We start from the raw sequence: 22,171 nt of genomic DNA, 5'->3' as shown, positions 1-22,171 counted from the left end.
TAATTGTAGAACAAGTTAGACTTTTGAAATTATACATGGTTTCTTTTTTTTCTTCACTTAAAGGAGAGTAATAAGACATACAGTAAAAAAACATAGCATAGGGAGGAAGAGTGTCCTGTCTGGAGACATGTAACGTTTTCTGTGTCAAGCTGTGCATAAATATTTTCCACTTCTATCAGTTCACCCAGGTTGCAGTGGAAGGTCCATAGGGCTCCACCACTCTGGACATATCTCCAGCACTTCAAATAGAAAACATCTTTTGGTTTCTGTAGCATTTCAGACCTGTGAAGCTGTTATCAGCACCACTGCAATGCATGCAGAAGTATTCAGTGCCATCAGATAGTAGGCAGTGTCATTTCTGGTGGAAGAGAAGTGTTACCACCTGATGGAAGGGAACACTTTGTGTTGCAGAACACGTAGCTCTTCAGTAGTATTTCATCTGAAGGATTTTCCATTTCTTGTTTGGTTTCTCATGAATTTTAGTGAATTGAGAGTGTCTCAGCAGCAGTGTTATCTACGTTACAAGTGCACCACTTTTTCATTTTTTTCTGATTAGAAATTGTTCCCTGTAACATGGAGCAATTTTTCAGTATTAGAACTATATATATTATGAGTTACGGCTCCAAGGTGTCTCCTCTACTATAAATTCTGAGTCCACTGATTTACAGTTAACTTAAACAAGGAAGTCAGATCCTTATTACTGAAGGAGTCAGAGGATTTTGTGGAATCAAGACTGAATCAAGAAAGCTAAGCCGTTAGTTTGACCTTCCAGGTTCAGAAATCATCTGAATAGAAAATTATTTCCTTATAAATAGCACAGTTGGGATTTCTTGCCCGTGGATACCTTTGTTACTGTACATATTTCAAATAAGTTTCTGTTTTGACTTTTGAAGTTTATTATCTAAAGAAGGTTCCAACTTCTTAACGTGCATTTTGAACACCATTTCTTTTAAATTTCTTGATGAGAGAAGGATTGTGCATGTTTTTCAGTAGTGGAAAAGTTGAGGTATGGGAAAGAATTTTAGTCTCGGTCATCAGAAGGACATTTTAATTTTATTTAAAAGATAACTTTGTAGCCTCATGCATTTCCTTTGCAGATATACTGAAAAAAATGAACCTACAGCAGCAGTCAATTTAACCCGTTATCCTTTTTTTTTTTTCCCTTCATATTTTTTATGCTCGAAATTGCATTTGCTTTGAACTGGGACATATAGTATTCCTAAGGGATCTGTGATGGGACCGGGCTGTGTGCAAAAGGGAAACCTGAACTTTAGGGTGAAAAGCATCTTAGCAAAATGTTTACATAAGGTCCAGTGGTGAAGAACCACATTTAATCACTCCATACAAAAGCAAATTGCTGTGAATAAATGTAGGTTTGAGGGTGGGAGGAGGCTTACAGCCATCAAAAGAGTAAGGATGTGGAATAGTCCTCCGTGGGGAGCAATAGTGGAATTTGCTTAAAGCAAATTAAATTCACTTTAGGTTGGCTCATTTTAAGATGTAGTTTGATCCATCTAGGAAAGGGATTTTATGACTTCCTTGCCCCAGGAACAAAATTCTGGATTTGGCATCCAGCAAGACCCCTCTTTGTGGCAGCGTGCTAACTGACTGGCATACACTTGCAATAACTGCTTGCCATCAAGAGCTCATGTTAAAACAGGTTCTTACATCGTCCTTAAATCAGTATACCCCAGATCACAGTATTTGCCAAATCTCTAGATTTGCTGTGAATCCTTAGCAAGGTGGTGAGTCAGGAGAGAGGTGAGGCTGGTGTGCAGTTGCTGCAGGGCCTGCAGGAACTCAGGAGGGTCAAAAAGTGCCTCATGGTGTGCTCCTGGCATGTTGATGGGATGGGTGCTGGGCTTCCCCAGCAGAGAATCCCCAGTTGTGAGCATCAGGGAGGTGTCGTACAGCCCTCACACTCAGAGCACTTAATTGGTGTGCCAAAATGGTCTTTATGTTAAATTGCACTGGCTTAATTCTGCCTTTGGGTAAAGTGTTATTTCACATGTTGTTGACTCCAGTAAAATTTGAACCGCCTACCTGAAGACTGCAGTTTGCCCAGTGTGTTTAATGGGGAACTTTAGGGTAGGATTTGGGGAGTGAAAAAATACTGCAGTCTGCCAGTTACTCTTAGAGCCAGATGTTTGGTCAGACCGTAGCTTAAGTCCCACTAATGAGGAAATCCAGTCCTGGGAAACAGCCTGTGTCTATAGAATTACGTCTGTATAAAATACTTTATGGTCCCTTAATCATTTATGGCTAATTCTTTCTGGATGGCAACTGCTGAAAGCAGCGGTGGAAGAGCCAATGGGAACAGAGAGAGAGAGACCAGTCCTATCTCATTCCACACTTCAGAGAAAGCAGATCCAATATCCACTGCTTTGCTAAATAGCCAGTTTAGTTTTCATAGACCATAGGCCCGTACCAGATGTGAACGTTGGCCGTGTGCCGGTTTTTATGCAGTAAGTGTAAAACACAGCTCTCCCTTCTTTTCTGTGTCTTTTTGTCGGAGCACACGGACTTCAGCTCAGAAAGGTGGTTATTAATAGGCACAGATCCTCACTGCACACAGTGGCGCTGCCCTGAAGGTTGGACGCCTGCTCAAGGCAGATCATCTGCTCAGCACAATAGGTGCCCCTGGTGCCCACACGACATGCTGCAGCCATTTACCATATGTCATTGGCTGAGGGCCTTGTAGGGATCGATTTCTGCCTCTTGAAGAAGGAAGAACTCTGCAGTATTTTGCAGGCCAAAGGCAGAAATCCCAGTCATTGCCATACGGGCACAAACTCAGATAGCACTGTAAGTCAGGAGGGAGAGGTTGGACTCTGAGATTCTCTCAGAAGTTTCCAGGCTTTGAAAAATAAAACAATAAGAGGTGTGTTCTTAACTCATTTGCCTTGGGGCATCAGCAAACTCCATTTCAGGCAGTGCTGAAAGCAGTGTGAGGTAGGCACTTACCTGGGTTCGCAGCTCAAAATGAATCTCAGCCTCTGCTCCTGAGCTCAAGCAGTTAAATCCCGTGAGTTCCCAAGTTCCTTTGTCTCCAGTGTTATTTTAATGACAGTAAGCTCACAGCAGTTAAGAATGCACTTTTTTGTAGTAGAGACATCTCCTTAGTTATGATTCATGTCATTCTGCTGTGTAGGCTTATTGAAATTCCTCAACATGTCACTCACCCTGAAGGTTTCAGCGCTCTGTGTGAATACGGCTATAAAACTGTGCTGGAACAGAATTAACTTGGGATTTACATTTACTGTACATTTATGTAGCTGAACTTTATTCTGGTAGGCAAAACTCATAGTGTCATTTGATACGGGATAGCCAATGTAAGGGTTTTGATTTACGGAAGCTTTATGTTAATATTTGTCTTGATTTTTATTTCCCGGATTGTCCTGTTGAGCACAGTTTGCCATTATAGTTTTATTTGCTAGACAGTGATTTGACAATGTTATTGCTGTGCCTGGTTATATAGATCTCATCAGCACCTTTCTGATGACCTGTCTCTCCCGTTTGTGACTCAGGGCTTGCTGTTGGGCTGGACCCACAAGGCTACGGGAACCCTGATTTCTGCTGGTTGTCTGTTCACGACACCCTTATCTGGAGTTTTGCTGGGCCCATTGTAATTGTTGTAGTGGTAAGTCTGGTGGAGCTGGCATCCTGAGCTGTCTCTTCCTTTCTGCTTCCTTTTCTTTTATGTTTTGTCAACCGATGGTCACAGTCTGAAACAGCAGTATTCCTTATCTTAGAAACCAGTATGCTGAAGCTTGCATCTTCTGCTTGAAGAGATAACGTGTGAGCTAAGCTAAGCTCCTGGAAATCCAAGGGCTGCCAGTGCAAAGATTGTTTGTGGGCAGTCCAGCCCTGTGGCTAGAAAGATGCTTGTTTTTTCCCATTTGCTTTGTTCCAGGTTTGAAGGGTTGGTTGGACAGTAAAACAAGTCAATGAAATGAGCTGCAACTAGTTGCTTCACCCAGAATTCCTGAAGAAATATTTAATAATTCAAATGTTAGGAACTATAAAGAATTGGAGTTTTTTCTCCCTTAAAGCTTCTCTCAGTAACTGATCACCAGAAGATATATATACATGTGACTGTATCTTATATGCCAAGGGCAGTTCTATTCTCTCCTGTAAGAGTGAAGTACACCTGGAAGCGGTGTGGATTGGGGTTGGGAGTTCCCAGAGGTGTGGAACTGCCCCTGCTGAGGAGCAATTAAGTGAACTAGGAGCCTTCAGCCTCAACAGAAGAAAGCTGCAGAGAAGAGAATGGGGAGAAAATTGTAGCAGTATGATAGCCTCAAGAATATAGCTGTGGAGCCGACTGTGCAGTGTCTTTTCCAACTCAGAAAACAGGGGAAGGAGGACGCAGATTCAGAGTAGGATGAGCTATGCCATTGCTCTGTGAAGAGACAGAAATAGAATGATGGCAATGGTAAACCCTGCATGATTTAAGAAATTGAGTGACTGGACGAATTCACAGCACAAGTTTTCACTATGAGTGATGAAGTACAAGTGAACCATCCCACCTCGTATATCCCAACCCTGGAAATCAGTGGAGGCTGGAGGGGCTTTCTGAGGAACTATCACTGAATGCTTGCTCTGTTATTATATTCTTATATTCTGCTTTGGCCTCAGCAGAAACAAGATGGTGGGTTAGTGGACGCTGGTCTGTGTGAAGACAGCCATTCTTGAGTTTTTGTGTTTCATTCAAACCCCTTTGCACAGGGTAGTCTTGCTGTGCTTCACCCAGATGGAATACTAGAACAATCTTGACTGATGTTGGCTTGAAACAAGATGAATTTTAGATCTTGAAGAGACATGTGAATTGAAGGGACAATATTCTTCACACTCCAAACCATTTTAGGATAAAAAATTCATTGTCATTGAAAACTGAACTCTTAACCAATTTGGAGAAAGAACTCATGTTGTTATTTCAATTTCCTTTTCAGATAAACACTGTCATCTTTATACTAGCAATGAAAGCATCATGCAGACGAAGACAACGTTCATTTGAAAAAACTGGAGTCATGTAAGTTTGGGTTCAAAAAGCTGTAGAAGTTCTGGCCAGGAATAACAAGGGGATAGAACTGCCTACAAGTCAGAGTGGGAAATAAGTAAGATATTTGGAGAAAGAGCCAGTCTGCATCGGTAGAAGAGTTTGGAATTTCTTTACCAGCACCTATTTCTGGGGCTCCCTTGGCAGCTCTGTAAAAACCTCCACCACATTGCTGTGCACCACTGACAGCTGTAGGCATGAGAAGAGAGGGAAGAGTGAAAAGATTGGTTTCCGTATGGTGTCATTATAGTCCTGCCACGTCCCTTTCCTCGTGCTGCCTGCTAACACTTCACCTCACCCTCAGCATTTCCAGATGGGCATAATTCTCAGTCTTCTCATGCTCAACCATGGCTCAGTAACGTCTCCCTGATGCATACCAGGACGACCAGTCATGTCAGGCAGGGACCTACTGTGGTTCCTGTGCTGAGGACTGGCCTCCACCCCCATCCCATTCCCCGTGGGATGAGCAGAAAGCCCACAAGCTGAAACCTGCCGCCTCTCTGAGCTGTTGCGGCAGCACATTCTCATTAAGTCTTACTTTGCCCAAAGCTTAGAATTTGCCTGTGGACTACAATGCGATTAGCTAGTGTCAAGACAGCCCCTTTTTACAAACAGGTAGCTGTATAAGATTTCAAAAGGCTTTCTGTAGCTACTTACTCAGCATTAGATCTCAGTTTTTGGGTTTTTTTAAGTTTATTTTCTTAAATCTCCCTAAACAAGTGGGTTATAATTGCTACTTAATGTCAGCTATTTTACTAAGAATATGAAACTTTTGCCACTAGGATTGTCACCAGCTTTTGAAAGCGTCTGTGTAAATAATGTTTTTAAGCAAACATACACTCCCCTGACTGCTCTCAATCCAGAGCCTTGGGCTGTAACGTTGGGAAAGAATGTGAACGTGAGCTCAACAAACAGAAATGAGACGGACCTGGCCATTTACTGCCCAGATCTCTGCCTCAGAGTCAACAAGACTGAACAGTAGGGCTTGGCGAACAGCCATGTTTGTTGGAAGATCACCCTAGAAACAGACTTGAAAAGAATTTGCCTTTTTTTTTTTACCTGAATATTCTAAGTCATTAGATAGCACAAGGAGAGGGTTGGGAGTTGGGAGCTGGTGAGCACTGCCTCAAGGGCCTTCTATTTGCTGAATTGTGAGCATTACTCCTCACCGGGTCCGTGTGGGCTCTCAAGGATAGGGCTTTTTTTCTCACCTGTATTGAAAAGTTGGGTTTTCCTCCTATCTCCTTCATGCTGCAAATGCTTTCGTGTGCTTACTTCACAGCTCGGTGCTACGGACAGCATTCCTTCTCCTTCTGCTCATCAGTGCCACGTGGCTCCTGGGGCTGATGGCAGTGAACAGTGATGTCATGACGTTTCACTATCTCTTTGCCATTTTCAGCTGCCTGCAGGTACGTTAGCATTTTGCCAGTGAAAGACCTCAGGGAACACACTGCTGTGTCCAAAAAATAGGTAGACGTTGGCTAACTTTGAAACTGAGGTGTTAAGTACAATTTTTGTATTGTTTTCTCGAAGGGAGGGCTCTGTTCACCAAAACCATAGCTTCTAGTAATTGCATCTATCACTTTCAGTCATGCTAAGATAAGTGCTCTCAGAAAATGACAGATAAATAACAGTAGGTAATTATACCTCTATCTTTCCAGAGGCAAAATCTTTGCTGCTGTCTTCTGCAAGCTCATTGTTAACAGTCATTTTGTTGCTTTCACAATGTAAGTTACCATTTAAGAAAAATAGTCAAATGGTGATTCTTAAGTATGACTCACTGCAGTAGGGATCTACTGGATCACCTGTTTGTTCTGCACTGTTGTTGATTAAAGGTGCAGAATATGGTTTGTAGGAGATCTGGCATGAAAGTAATCATGAAGTCGTGCTAATCATAACTTGAGTGTGACCAAGGATAGCAGTAACTGTTATGGCAAGTACCTACAGTATTAAAACAGCCACTGCTGTCAGTTGCAGCACAGGAACGACAGATTTTAGTGAAAGAGAAAAAGAAGTCTGGTGGGTCTCCCGCAGAAATGCCTGTCCAAGCCTTGCGAGCACATTGGATAGACCAGCCTGGAACAAGGATATTCTGCCACTGTAACTTGGTGTGCTCTGAAGTAAATACTCCCACATAGGCTGTAAAACCAGGCTTCCACAAGCCTAGAATGAAATAAACTTAAATACAAACCTGATGAGAGGAAGGAAAGCCAGTGGCTGGAATTCTCCAGACTTGCCTGGAGAGGCACGGTGGTATGTGGCGTTTCACGTCATTGCCTTCTTTGAACTTGTATTCTTTAGAGAGACATTTATGTGAGTTTTATTAATGAATAATCCCAAAGTGCTAATGCCAACTAAGATTGCATTTGATTGAATGTTTAGAAAGAGAGCTTGAAGTTTAAAGTTACTCTAAGTCAATTGCTTTGGCTGAAATCTTGAAATGCAGGCATCTTGTAATGTTGGTACAGCTGCAACTTCATGAGTGATTGGCTTCTATATACTGTATCTCCAACCAAAATGGATAACAGTTTGGCAGCTGCATGAATTCCCTCAAAGCAAATATATCTGAGAACATACACGTGCATGCCCCCTGCCCCCCCCCCCCCCCAAAAAAAATGTATTCATGTGTGTTCCTGGCAGGCCAAAGGCTGCCCAACCCTGGGGATCTCAGCGCCTTTCCCTTCCAGAGGGAAGAACAAAAGGGACGAGAGCTCTCTGACCCCAGGATCTCCTCATGCCTTACAGGGCTTTCTGAAGTTTTCTTAGCAGCAATATTGAGGACACCTACCACAGAAGTTCCCCATTTCCAGAGACTTTCACTAAAGGCCATGATATTGTTGTGCTGCTATTGATTTTGTCTCATAATCAGTGTAAAAGCTCTAAAAACTTAATGCAACTACGACCCTGAAACTTCCTGAAATGTCTTCCAGTGGCACTGATGTCCCCATTGGATATATTGAGAACTATGAGGCAGAGTGACAACTACTGTGGGCTCTGCTCTATAAATCCTGTGGGAACACATTGTTTTGTATATTTTCCAAGGCCATTTATGCACATTTAAGTTTGGAAGCAAATTACGAAGAAGGGATCAGTCAATGCCATTTCAGTCACAGACAGGAAATAGTTATTGCTGCTGAAATCATGGACTGTGAACTGGAATTTGGGGGTTGTTTCAGAAACGCTGCTCTCTAATACTCATTTGTGTTTGCAGTTTGGTAGTAATGAATCATTTAGATTTCATTTTCTTCTCTCTAAAATGATCCAGGGGCTGTTCATTTTCTTCTTCCACTGCGTCTTTAACAAAGAAGTCAGGAAGCACTTGAAGAACACTTTAACTGGAAAGAAACCTCTTCCAGATGATTCCACTGCAACAAGAGCTACATTATTAACTGTAAGGAAAAAGATGGGAAAAAAATCGTCTTCTGGCTGGTAGAAGTTACCTGAAATGCACTTATAATTGGCATGTCCATGATTAAGTGAATTGTCTGATTTCAGTGACTACTACGAAAATTAGTGAGGACCTCTCAAAAGTTTTGATTAGTGTTTTATTTAAAACTTTTGACAGGAAATGTCAGCATCAAAAATCACTTGGCTCCTTAAAGACTTGTAGCAGGTAGCATGTGTGACATGGACTTTCAGTAGGAATTCATTATTTCTTATTCTTGCAAAGCTGAGGAAAAGCAAGCATAGAAGTTGTATGTGGGGTATTCTGAACTACTTTGGTACTTGCATTATTCTAGCTATAGTTGTGTTGACTTATGTAATAAACAGTCTGAAACTTGTAAGTAGAAGTAACTGATTACTCCTCCATATATATTGCAGTCCATGTGACATCTGCACGAGTAAGCTTAACAGGATTGGATTGTGACCTTGAGCCCTAACTCCATAGGATTGAACTGTGAAAGTACCCTCTAACATGGTGCTATCTGTGCCAGCTTGCAGCCAGTCTCCAAGGCAAAGTGTAGGCATGGCTGGGGAAGGGAGAGGATGGCATGCTTAGATTTTGTTCCCAGGTGGGAAACTGAGAAAGAGGTTTTAAGGCTCAGGACTGCAAAGGTTTTCAATCAGTTGGCTGACTGAAATGAGGGACCAGCACTCTTCTGATGAGCTGGGTTTGAGAGCCTCATTCCCACCAGTTTTGAATATTCGAAGTGCTGTAATGAATACTCAGGTCTCTGCTCACAGACTTCGGTGAAAACCATTTTAAGACAGTCTTCTTGCTTTGATCTGATTCCATGTCTATGTGCAATAACATTAATAAGACATATGGACTCAAGTTCAACAGTGTGAAAACGACCGGTCTTACTTTCCATTGCCCTTAAGGGCTCACAGTAGACCCTAAAGTCACATTTAAGATCTTTCTGTCAAGAAGACATACAGTGCCCTGGCCCCTGTTGTCCGGCAGTAATGAGCTGAAACTCTTTGCTGAAAGTCAGGCACACTGAGACTCTCAAGAGCAGAAACATCAGCTGAAGAAGAAAATCAGTGACAGATCTCAGGCTCCAGACTGCATCAGTGCTGGGCACTGCTCTCTCTCCCAGTCTGTGTGCCTGTAGAATGGAAAGATCTGCCTAGAACAGTCAGGAATCCACTGTGTTTTGTTTAAAACAATGCCTCTTATCACTGACTGTTGCTTTGTGTCTTTTTTTTCCCCTTCAGCGATCTCTGAACTGTAACAACACATACATAGAAGAGCCAAATATGTATCGCACAACTATTGGGGAATCCACTGTCTCCCTTGAGAGCACCGTCAGGTCAGCCAAGAGCCACAATAGCTACCTTGCTTATATCCTCAGGTAATCCGGTGGCAGGTGCATGGCTTTCAGGTGCTTGCCTTTCCTTTTTCATTACTCTTCTGGAAAACAAAAAGCAAAAGAGAAATGTTTGGGTTTGAGTGTTACTTGCTCTGTGTCTTAACAGTTATGCTTCATGCGACTGTCATTTTCTTTTGTGCATTTTCTTTTGCATGCATCTTTGCAATGGTGACTTTCAGCAGTGCAGTGGTTAACATAGCTGCTGTGTTAACTATTTTGGCTGTGCTGCTCGCCAGTTAAAATACAGATGTGTTTCAAGGAGCAGGATTTAGATTATTAACATCAGACTTTTTTCAGAGTGTGATTCATGTCTCCAAGGCTGGCATTACCTGGATCTTGCTGTAAAAGTGCCTTTATTGGCAATCAATTAAGTGCGGGCTGACTAGCATGCATTACAGCTGGCTGTGTTTGACCAGAAGGATCTCATCTGCATGTCTGCCTTGTTGTAAGAATAATAAAATGACCAAGAAAGGTGTCCCCTGTTTTTATCCTCTAAGGGATGATGCTGCTCATAAGCTCAGTGGATCCTCAAGTCAAGCAAGGGCTGGCCAGACTGAAGCAGATTCCTCCATTTTTCACAGGAATCCATCTAAATCCAATGGTAAGAATTACTTCTAAGTGCTTTGACCCATTTGTGAACCTTTCCCTTCCCAGCAATTTTTTTCAAAGCCTTCTGTAATAGGAGGAGCATCTCATTCTCATTATGCTGTTGGCATGAGGAGATACGCAGTGGTTGCCTTACTAGGGAACTCCAGAATGGAAATATGTATCTGCTTCTTGTGATGGCTCAGTTTTAATCTGACAGCTGTCACAGCTGTTGACAGTTTCTGGCGTCCCTTTTCTTTCTCACAAATTATGTACTGCTGCTCTAGACTTCTAATTGGACATCTTAATGTTTGAGACCTTGAGGCAGTGTGCTTTTTTATGACTGTGCGTTTCATACAAGAAAATGAGAAGTGTCTCTTGTTTGATTTCCTTTCATTTGGGGTCTTGCTGTTAAATTTTGTTGCCTTGTAGCAGTTTTTAAGAGTACATTTGCAGGCTTTTTTATATTTCTAAGTACCTGGGCTTGCCAGTTGTTGTGTTGATTGAGATCCTGTGTAGTTACTGTTCTGAGTATTGAATAGTGCAAAAAGCATCCCCATTCTGTTCTGCAGCTCCCATTAGCTGAACAGAGAAGTTGTGCTTCCCATAAAGACTTAGGCAGATGCCACAGTCCTTCTGAGTTAATCTTGAGAACACTTGTGGGTATAAGTGCACATCCCTGGCATGTCCTGAGCCAGACACCTGCCTTTTCTTTTTCTTCATGCATTGCAGACAGACGTGTCCAGCTCTTGGGCATCCTCTCATTGCTCTATTTCTCCTTTCTGCATTTGCAGAGCATGACTCAGACTCTGACAGCGAACTGTCCCTTGATGAGCACAGTAGCTCTTACGCCTCCTCCCATTCATCAGACAGTGAAGAAGACGGGCTTGAGCCAGAGAAAAAGTGGAACACATCCACTGCCAAAAATAATGAGCGTGGCCCTCTCCACAGCACACCTAAAGGTACTCCTGATGCAAGGGGAGAGCAACGGTTTTATTTTCTTCAAAATAGCTTTAAAGTAGATGTAACAAATTTACCAGGGTAGCATATATTTGAGATGGGATCCCTACCGCCATGCCTTGCTACTGCAGATTGATCCTTGTCTCCAGCTTAGGGGCCTTCTTTCCTTTCAAGAGTTTGTTCATAGGGGGAAATGAGCACAAGTAAAAGGATACTGGAGCAAATCTGCAACTTAACCATGCTCGGGCAGACAGCAGTCAGCATGTTTTGCAGGCAGGTCCCAGCATCACAGCCAGCAAAATGAGAAAGGAGAGGAGGAGAAGGAGCTGGCTATTTTGTTGGCACGAGGAAGAAGTACTTGCCTCTCTTTGTGCAGCACAGGCATCTAGATGTAGTGGGCGCATGGGAGGTCATGGACCCAAAGTGCTGGACATCATTGGCCACCAATATCAGTAACATGTGGCAAGGTATGGCCATTCCTAAGCACAGTTCATGTCATAAAGATAAGTTAGCTTAGACAAATAGGTAAAGCAGTATCAAAGCAGTGGTGCTCTGCACAGACTCAGCAAGAGGTGCCTCGTCTGCCCTCACCCCTCAGAAACCACCATCCCTGGGGAGGCTGGGGGATTGCCAGCCCTGGAGAGATGAGGGTTAGGTTTGTCTCACACCTCTCTGAGTGGAGACACAGCCTTGCTCTAGGCAGAGTTGGATGCCCTGCCATCCTGCCAGAGGTATTTTGAGGGCTTTGCTGCACCACAAGAACAGTGCAGTCCAATGAGAACCATCTGAAGTGCACAACGAGTTTGACTGTCTGGTTGGCACACATCTCCTCCCCAGCTGCTGAAGATAACACTGGCTGGGCAGCAGTTGGGAAAACCTATCCAACAGTGGTTTTCGAGCTAGTGTTTTTTTGCATTGCAGTTGATACCCTTCCCAATCATGTGAAACCCTATTGGCCCACAGAGTGCATAACGGCCAGCGACAGCGAGGACCCCAGCGGGAAACAGAAACTCAAAGTTGAGACCAAGGTCAACGTTGAGCTTCACAGGGAAAACCAGGTGAACCACAGCAATGAAGCACCGCAGGACAAAGAGAATGATGGGCAGCAGAAGGAGAACAGACCTCTGTCCCACCAGAACAACCAGCAGCCGGAGCAGAGGAAAGGTAGTGCAGCCAGTCCAGCTCTTCAGGCAGGCCTTGAGACTGGGGCGGTAATGAGCATCAGTTAGGGAGGGGATTGGGATCATTAGGAGAGCACTTTCCTAATGGCTTCAGCCTGTATTACCAGGGGGGAAGCTTGTGGGTAGTAGGTTGGTGAATTCTGATCTTTGGGTTCTGAAATAAAGTGACAAACCAGAATTCTTATTAGGAAATGTAAAGAGTCACTTTTCAGATGCGTTCAGTTTGGTAAATGAATCCACTGATGTGTTTCAAAATCCTGATTATTCCCTCTCTTTGGTGACAGGCATCTTAAAAAATAAAGTCACCTACCCTCCCCCACTGATTGACAAGAATATGAAGAATCGGCTGCGAGAAAAGCTGTCAGATTACAATCAGACCACGATCTCATCCAGGACTACTTCCCTTGGGACTAACGATGGGGTCCGCTCTCCTTCAGACTCGGGGGTGACAGTAAAAAATGCTCGGAGGGAGCAGTCTCGAGACCAGCTCAATGGCATGGCCATGAACGTCCATGTGGGAACAGGACATGCTGAGACATCAGACTCAGAGTAAGTGCCCAGCAGACCTTCCATGGTTCTCACCTCTGCCTCCACTTTCCATCTCCATACTCCCACGTGAGCAAAGATTTCGTGGGGACTGGACCAGAGTCCTTCACCAGTCCCCGTGCTGATTGCTTATCCACACCATTTGCACACACAACAGCGATTCACTGACAAGAAGGTCAAAATCAGGTACCACGGGCAATGTGCTATGGTAGACACCTGTCACTGGTCACCCTGGTGTGCTCTGTACTGGCAAAGCGTGCATGCTGGCATGAGCAATGTAGCTGTGGGGATTGTGCCCTAGGAGTGCTCTGCTTGGGGCCACCCCCTGCTCCCACCTCTGTGCTCCCAGTCTCTCACCTCTACGCACCTTGGACCATGGGAGCATTTTTCTTTCCTTTTCTTTTTCACCAATCCTCTTGATTTGTAGCAAGGAGGATGTTTGGGACTGTTCAGGATGTGTCACAGGCTGCAGTTAATTGGCCAGTATCGGGCACCTAAGTATAATGTGGCCAGTATTGGGCACCTAAGCAGTAGGATTAGAGCGGGGCAATATGTGGAGCAGCACTTCTTGATGCATGTCCAGCAAGAGGTGTCCTGGGTGGCCAGGAGGTAGCATGGAGGTGGGCAGGCTGGGGCAAAACCCAAAGGAGCAGGACTCCGAGGAAGCCCAGCACTGTTTGGGGTGAGGCTGGGGGAGAATGGGACGGGAGTCCAGCCGAGCAGGAGGAACGTGTTACCTGGGCTGGAGAGCTAACAGCTGCAGAGAGAAGTGCTGTGTCAGGCTGCTGACCCTAAATTACCAGGTGTGTGATTCCCACCCACCGTACAGTGTGCACATTTGCCATTCTAAACAAAATCAAACATGAACAAAAGGCTGAGCAAGCTTTCAACCACAGGGTATTCTCAGAAACCTCATTACTCATTGCAGTTTTCACATTCAAAATGAGAACAGCCTTGAGTAAAGTCTATGTAAACATTTTGCACACATCGTCTTCCATTACTGTCCATACTGACACAGATAATAGTCTCACTCCTTCTTCAAACCCAGAGACAATTCCTCATCCATCTTTAACCTTATCCCACCACGCTTTAGACTCCCAGTGCTGTTCAAGGGTGCACAGACCGTTCCCATCTCACTACGGAAATATATGTTTGGGCTGTTGGGAACTGGCAGTTGAAATAGATCCTGGTTTGGAATGCATGAATCTGCCTGAAATACGTTTCTAACAGTTTGCAAGGTCTTTGTGTGGGCCTCACATCCTCACCTAAGGGTTAGCTGAACACACACACCTCGTAAACTTTCCTCTGGACAGTGCATCTCTCAGCCACCAGCTGTACAACTCTCATAGCCCATAGCGCCCGCAGGGGTGTGCCCAGAAAGAATATCCTCTTCTTGGTGATGTGTAGCAGTAGGACAAGGAGCATTGGCCTAAAGCTTGTGCATAGGAAGTACTAACATGCAGAAATAACTTTATGGTAAGGGTGATGGAGAGCTGGAACAGATTGCCCAGAGAGGTTGTGGAGTCTCCTTCTCTGGAGATACTCAAGACCTGTTGGGATGCCTACCCGTTCAACCTATTGTAGGGAACCTGCTTTAGCAAGGGGTTGGACTTGATGATCTTTTGATGTTCCTTCCAAGCCCTGCGATTCTGTGATCTCCATGCAACATTCAGTTGGCAAGCATCAGCAGAGCATGAGACCTAACTAAAAAGATTGGGTCGATTCGGGTGGGGTCATTTGCCCGTGCCTTTTGAACCCTAACCCTGCATGATCACTTCTTCCCACTAACAGAGGCAGTAACGAAACTTCAATTTGAACCACCAGGAAGCTGTGATCGCTGCTGCGCGGCTCTGGACTCCTCGCCGTGGGGCTGTGCCTCCGTCTTCGCCGGGATCACTGCGTAGCCAGAGGACGAGGCTGGTGGTGCCCTGGCAGAGCGCCGGTGCTCGCAGTGGGAACACAGCGCCGGCTGCACCCGCCGTGGGGCTGCTCCGGGGTAACGCTGCCTGCAACATCAACCCGTGCCAAAACGCATGGAGTGGCCGCAGGGCTGCCCGCAAGGGCTGGGTACCTCCTCACGGTGTGGACAGCGCTGCAGGGGCTGCATATCTGCTGGGGAGAAGCAAGGGAAAACAAGCTACCGCCACAGTCCTACAGCCAGTCGGCCCGCCGGCCCCCAGGCAGGCACCACCAGGTGGCTCCCATCAACTCTCCTCCGGCCGCAGTGCGACCCGTCGGCCCGCTGCGCTCTGCGGAGGAACGTCCCAACAAAGTGTCCTTCAGCTTCTGTGCCAGCATCTCTGCCCACCCCCCGACGGGCGCGTCGTCCCCAGATGAAAAACAACACCCTTTATATATATATACATATATATATAAAGTGTAGATACTTTTATATATTTTGTATGGTGATGCGAAAGAGAAAAGCTCCTTTGTATATTTTACATTTATACTGATCTTCTTCATTTGATAACGGGGAATCAATTAAAAGAGTTTTGCTATTTTTTTGTACAAACATTGCACAGTTTTACTTGAATTCGGCATTCAGTAAAGTAAGAGGGGTTTGCATGGAATCCGGCCCGCCATGCAGCGCAGCTCTCAGAGTGACACAGTACAGATAACCCCTAAATCCATGCACGCAGCAGGTTTTGTTGGCAGGTTTTGGAGCACCGTAAGGACACAGCGTGTTTCTTTGTAACCTCCTCTACAAGTGACGAGAAATGCTTTGTGTATTTTCCACTTTCTGGTGTTTCGGCCTCTTCTCTCAGTGCACTGAAATGTTCAGAAACTGCACTTCAGGACTAAAAATGTGCTGTATCTTAGTCTTAAGGTTTCAACGCCGTCTTTGTATGGCAGGACTCAAACCAGCGTTGCCCTTAGCACGAATAAGAAGGCAAGCGGTGTGAGTGAGAGGGGTTGCTCTGACTCTGCTGGTGTGGCTCAGGGACACAGCAGCACTTCAGGAAGAGGGTCCCCCTCCCACGTTCTATATGAGGGGCGTTCTGCATTGCATCCATGGTGCTGCTGATTCCTGTTGCCCTTCAGTCAGCAGAAACATGGGGCTGGAAGGACGGCCAGGCTTTGCTTCCCAGCTTCTGGACACGTCCCTGCCCTCCTGGTGTGTCCAAAGGCGCGTGGAAGGATTGAGGTTCCGTGGCCAACGGTACGGCCATGAGCTGCTGCCTGCCGCCAGGGCTCCTGGGGCTCCTCACCTTCCATGCAGCCCTGTGGGAACACATCAGCTTTCCTTTGCACCAGTGGGAAAGGGGAGGTGCAGAAAATCACTAAATAGAATGTGGGAATGCAGGGGGGGGGGGAGAAGAGAAATCAAGTACGTGTCGGGCTCAGTTTTGATACATCCCCATGCATTTTTGAATGCATTTTGGAGGCTGTTGGAAGGGGAGGGGAGGAAGGGCAACTCTTCCTCTGCAAATGATGCAACGTGCTGTGTGAAATTCTCTGGCTGACAAAAAACCATTCTGAATGTTTCGGGTGTCTGACCCTGGGCCGTGTGCTCAGGCACTGCGCGGAGCCCGCGGGGGTCGTCTCACATCTGTCTATGTATATTTTGTCCCAGTGAGAGATGTAGGTAGTCTTATTTTGATCAGAACTGTTGCAGTAAAGGAGGGTCGGTTGTATTAATGGGAAAAAAAAAAAATTAAAACCTATTTTTATGACTTTTTAAAAGCTTTATGGCAGATTAGACACTGGAGGTTGTTTGTTGTTGTTTTTTTTAACAAATGTATATTTATTAATGTGCAGAACACTGGAATTGCAGCAGAGATGAAAGGAGAATTTACAATAAATTAAGATTTTTTTTGGACTCGTGTTCCTCCTCTGGAGTTTATTTTCAGTGCTGTTCTGGAAAAGCTTTCCCAGCCCTTCCTGGGATGCCTTCATTTCAGCAGGAGGCTGAAGTTGGGGATGAATTCTGGGTATGGCAGCTTCTCTTTTGCTTCACCGCTTGGGCTGTGATCTCCTCAGAGCCGTATCCATTGCTCCTGCAGGATTTGCATGGAAGAAACCCCAGGTACTGTTGCACTGAGGGCCACTCAAGCCCAACACAGCCCCTACCATGGAGGGGACGCTGCCTTCAGCCCCGCAGTGGGGCTGAACCCAGAGCTGCGATCAGAAGGAGCTGTTCTGACTTTCTTGGCTCTACTCTAAGCTTTCTCGAGCCAACGAGCCCTAAGCTGTGCTCTCGCTCACACTGTACTTCTCATGGCTGTTGTGCAAGTCTTCATTAAATTATCTCGTGAGGCACAGCAGGGACCTGCAAGGGTTTCGCAGCACTCTGGAAATGAAGTGTTTCCCAATATCACCTGGCCAGCTTGTCTGTAACTGTTGCTAAACGTTAGGCAATGAACTGTCAGGATGCGAGGTGAGGGAGTGAGAGCTTCCTTACTGTAATGATTTAGGGGCAGAATCAAAGGTGGGGAGCTTTGATTTGCAAACCTCTCTGCCAAAACTTGCCACTAAACAAATGCAATCAGTGAGCCCAAAGGGATTTTTTTTTAATGTTACTGTACAAGTTCATTTTTGCTGGAGCAATAATACATGTATCTGTTCTCATTTATACAGTCCCCATTTCCATGGAAAAGCATAGCTAAGACCCAGGCTTTCACATGAGTTGCTATGGGGCAGACCAGTGCGTGGTCCTGTCCCAGCACCAGCAGATGTTGAGGAACAGGATCAGCACAGCAGCGTTGCACAGCAAGGTGGCCCTGAGCCCAGTGAGCTCAGGAGTTCCCCAATGGGACATGGTGTCCTACCAGCACATTTTTTTTCACTCCAGTTATTTGTCCTGTTGCTTTTGGAGCCATGTAAACATCCGGTATGCAACAGGTTGTAGACACAAGCAGTAAGAAGAGGTTCCAACTCGTGTTCATCCTTCCTTCTTGCCCTTCTCCCACCTCTTCCCAGCACAACATGCATCCTTAGAGGTGGCAGAGAGAGAAAAGAGGTCAGGGCCGCCTGCAGAACGTACAACGCAGGCCGGGCCGGCAGTCAGAAAGTGAGATTTGATTTAAGCAAATTGAGGGAAGAAGAATTTTAGCAGAGATGGACCAGCAGCAGTGATGTGGCACAGGGAGGCTGAAGTAACCCGAGATCACATCGATAGCTCAGCCCCCTCCAACAGCCCAGAACCAAATGTGCTTGCGGATTTGTCCAACGTGTTCTTGAAGATCCTAGATGACCATTCCAGTGTATCTGCCAACCACCTGCAGGGCTGCAACCTGCCTGGGGTGTCCGTGGGCCCCACAGCCCTTCTGCCATACTCCTGCCTGGCCTTTACCCTTCCTGTTGGCACTTAGAAGTTCACTCCTCCTCCCTGTGAGCAACAATTCGCACTGCTCTCATTTTCCACATCAGCCTCTTGGTTTTGGATCCATTCTCCAATGTCTCATACTCATTTGGATGTTACTCCCGTCCATGAAGATGCCTGGAGTCCTTTGGCAACATCTGCAGATTTTACAAGCTCCCTTTTATTTCGTCATCCAGCCTATGAATGAAATTACCAAATAAAACAAAGCCCAAGAGAGATTCTATAAAACATCTCTGCTTGCCCAGAGAGTTCTGCCCAAAACCTCACAGTGGAGAGCATCAGCCTGCGCTGATTGCAGTGCTGGGCAGTGCCAAAAGCTCTGCTTGAAGATGTCCCATCTGTTGCTGCTGCTCCTTCACCCAATGTGTCAGCACTGTGTTAAAGGAGAAAATGAGATGTGAGATGTGTGTGCTGAAAATCACAGAATCCCAGAACCATTAAGGCTCGAAAAGACACTAAGATCCTCTATTCCAATCATCAGCCCATCCCCACCATTACTGCCTGCTAACAATGTCACTCCGTGCCACTTCTCCATGGTTCTTCAACACCTCCATGGATGGTGACTCCACCACCTCCCTGGGCACCCTGTGCCACTGCCTCACCGCTCTTTCAAAGAAGAAATCGTTCCTAATGTCCAACTTATGAGACCGTGTTAACTCATTATTGACTTCTAAGGACTTACAAATACCTCTAAGTGCTCCCAGGACCCCCTTTGGGCTCTGCCGGGATGGGGTCCCTCCTCCCACCTTGGTCACAGCCAGCGGCTGCTGCAGTGCCTCTGGGGGTGGGAGCGTTCACATTTTAAGGCTATTACACTTTCCAAGTAAAGAATGTTTTTATATACATGCACATTTGTTAGGTATCAATGTGATCAAGACAACAAAGAGCGTGTGAAGCCCCGCTCAGCTATAACTGAGCCTCTTTTCATGTGCAGTGCAGGGGAGGCACTGCGAGGAGCAGCTCTGGGGCCACGTGCTGTGGGTGGGGGCTGCAGCACTCCCTGCACAGGAGGGCTCTCACACGGGAGCGAGCACCCTGAAGGGACAGAGAGATTGAGAGTGCTCTTCAATCACAACAGCTGCACTTCCAATATGTGCTCCTCAGATCCTCGGATTCCTTTCCTACAGCAATAATGTCATTAGTTATGAAAGCAGCTCCCAAAAGCTCTGCGTGTTCTAAGAGGGTGAGGAAAACCTGGCTCTTAGGACATGAATTGCCCTCCCACCCGCCTCCATTCCACGTGGTCCCACAGGAGGCAGCCACAGCTGTGTTTGGGGGAAGCTCAGCCACAAGGTTCCAGGCCAGGCACTAAATCAACCCTGAGCAGCACACATTCACTTCTTGAGAAAAATCCATACATTTCACTACCATTTCAACTCACAGTATGAAACGAACAAGAAAACTTGGATGGTTTAACCCCTTCGCTTCCAGCTGCACAGATGGGGAGGAACCTGGTGAGGTTAAACAAGAGTAAGGGTAGAGCCCTGCAGCTGGGGAGGAACAACCGCATGCATCAGTACAGGTGAGGGGCTGACCCTCCTGCTGGAGAGGAGCTCTGTGGGGTAGGACCCGAGTCTGCGGGTGGACAGCAGTTTGGCCATGAGCCAGCAGTGTGCCCCTGTGGCCAGAAGGCCAACGGGATCCCCGGGGTGCATTAAAAAGAGCCTGGCCAGCAGGTTGAGGGAAGTTCTTCTCCCCTGCTGCTCTGCCCTGGTGAGACCACATGTGGAGCACTGCGTCCAGTTCTGGACTCCCCAGTGCAAGAAAGACAGGGAACTGCTGGAGAGAGCCCCATGGGGGGGTCTCAGAGATGAGTGGGGGCCTGGAGCATCTTCCTTCCAAGGAAAGGCTGAGAGACCTGGGGCTGTTCAGCTGGAGAAGAGAAAGAGACATGAATATGATCAGAGGGCCAAAGCACCACTCCTATGAAGACAGACTGAGGGAGTGAGACTTGTTCAGCTTAGAGAAGAGGCAGCTCCCGTGAGATCTCTTTGTGTCCTTCCAGTTGTTACAAGGAGCTTATAAAAAGGAGGGAAGTCAACTTTTTACACAGTCTGATAGTGGTAGGATGTGGGGAGAATGGATTTAAACTAAGAGAGAGGAGATTTAGGTTAGATGTTAGGAGGAAACTCTATACTCAGAGGGCAGTGAGGCACTGACACAGCTGCCCAGAGAGGTGGTGGAGTCTCCTTCTAGGGAGATATTCAAGACCTGCCTGGACGCCTACCTGTGCAACCTATTGTAGGGAGCCTCCTTTAGCAAGGGGTTGGACCCGATGATCTCTCGAGGTCCCTTCCAACCCCTACAATTCTATGATTCTGCCCCATAAGCAATGCTCAGCCCCTGGGCTCAGTAAGGAGCAAACCCACATGGAAGCAGTGTAGGCTATTGTAATTCATTTATATAGATCTACCAATGTTTTGTTGTTGTTGTTGTTGTTGTTTCTATGGCTATTGGTCGTACAAAGAGTGCTCTTCAATTTCAAAGCCGTGTGCCAAACCTTTCAGATTTGAAATATTTTAATTGCACAGCCTCACTACGTGCAGCAAATCCTCCAGCAGAGCTCCCTTGCCCCTCCGCTCTGGCTGGCATGACACGGCCTGCAGAGCCCTTCGTGCACCCCTGGGGAGGAGAGATAGATGAAAGTGTGTGTACTCTCCAAAAACTCCCACCTTAAGTAACCAGATTAAAATAAAACCTGCCGTTAATCCAGCACCAAACTGAAATCCACCGGATGCCTCAGCACATCTAGTTATGGCACGTTGCTGTCATTTTTCTCTCCATAATTCATCCTTCTTTGACATGTGATCTCGTACAGCTCCTCGCCCATCATCTACAGCATTACTGGAGAGCTCCAGGACAGGGCAGCCCTATCACATCGCTCTTGACAAAATGTCAGGCTGCAAGTAGGTCTCCTGTGGCTTTTCCCCATGGCATTGGTGCCCTGCAATTGTAAGGCTGATGCTTTCCTGGGAGCTTCCTCCAAAGCTGGTGCTGCTGCCCAGAATGGTGCCATGGAGGTACCACGTCCAGTATCAGACAGTCCATGGGCACATTCCATCTCTGCAGGCAGTGTCTGATTCAGGGCCACCTCTCTGTGTATGTCAGTGTTTCAGGGACTTCCTATTTCCCAAGTGAGTTTGAAGCTCTTCATTATTGAAGAAATTAGTCTGTGTGCTGTAAAGCTACCCAGAATGCCCATAACATTTTCCATTCTCAAGCTTACTGAGCTGGTTTTGTATGGTTAGTAACACAAAGGCATTTGAAAAGAGGAAGGAAAACCATCCAGGAGATTGAGCAGACCAAACCCAGAGGTCGGGGATCATCACACCCCCACACCCAAAGCAGTGTGACAACACAGGGCTCGTTCTCAAAAATGCCATCTCTCCATCAGCCTCTGGGGAGTGAGATGCAGCCTGGGTGGCTGCGGAAGCGAGTGACCCATGGACATGGCTCCTTGGCTGCAGGAGGTGGGCACTGGGGGAGGGCTGTGTCACCAACAGCCACGGCAGGAGGGCAGCAGCCTGAGACATGGCAGAGCTGATGAGAAAAATGTGATCAGCCTGAACCTGCAGTTGGATCAGATGTTTTCTGGAGGTCTCTGCCAACCTCTGCCATCTTGTGAATTGGAAAGGAAGTGAACTTTGAAGACATGGAAATGGCTGTGTCCCTTTTCTTGTACTTTCACAGCTACATCTACCAA

General features: G+C 46.2%; 1 protein-coding gene across 1 annotated transcript in view; it reads left to right on the top strand.

Annotated features, from left to right (window-relative positions):
* Positions 1–16,965, top strand: part of CELSR1 (cadherin EGF LAG seven-pass G-type receptor 1) — a 160,228-nt gene extending 143,263 nt beyond the window's left edge. Inside the window, exons 26-35 of the mRNA XM_046915547.1 lie at positions 3,528–3,640; positions 4,953–5,032; positions 6,342–6,468; positions 8,325–8,450; positions 9,719–9,855; positions 10,371–10,474; positions 11,253–11,420; positions 12,340–12,582; positions 12,884–13,148; positions 14,970–16,965. Coding sequence (XP_046771503.1) covers positions 3,528–3,640; positions 4,953–5,032; positions 6,342–6,468; positions 8,325–8,450; positions 9,719–9,855; positions 10,371–10,474; positions 11,253–11,420; positions 12,340–12,582; positions 12,884–13,148; positions 14,970–14,979 — 1,373 coding nt within the window. The 3' untranslated portion in view covers positions 14,980–16,965. The remainder of the gene's footprint in view (positions 1–3,527; positions 3,641–4,952; positions 5,033–6,341; positions 6,469–8,324; positions 8,451–9,718; positions 9,856–10,370; positions 10,475–11,252; positions 11,421–12,339; positions 12,583–12,883; positions 13,149–14,969) is intronic.
* Positions 16,966–22,171: the final 5,206 nt, after the last annotated feature.

The sequence above is a fragment of the Gallus gallus genome, chromosome 1 (assembly GCF_016699485.2).
Source record: "Gallus gallus isolate bGalGal1 chromosome 1, bGalGal1.mat.broiler.GRCg7b, whole genome shotgun sequence".
NCBI lineage: Eukaryota > Metazoa > Chordata > Aves > Galliformes > Phasianidae > Gallus > Gallus gallus.
The sequence above is the reverse complement of the archived record's forward strand: the minus strand, read 5'-3'. Positions and strand labels throughout refer to the sequence as shown.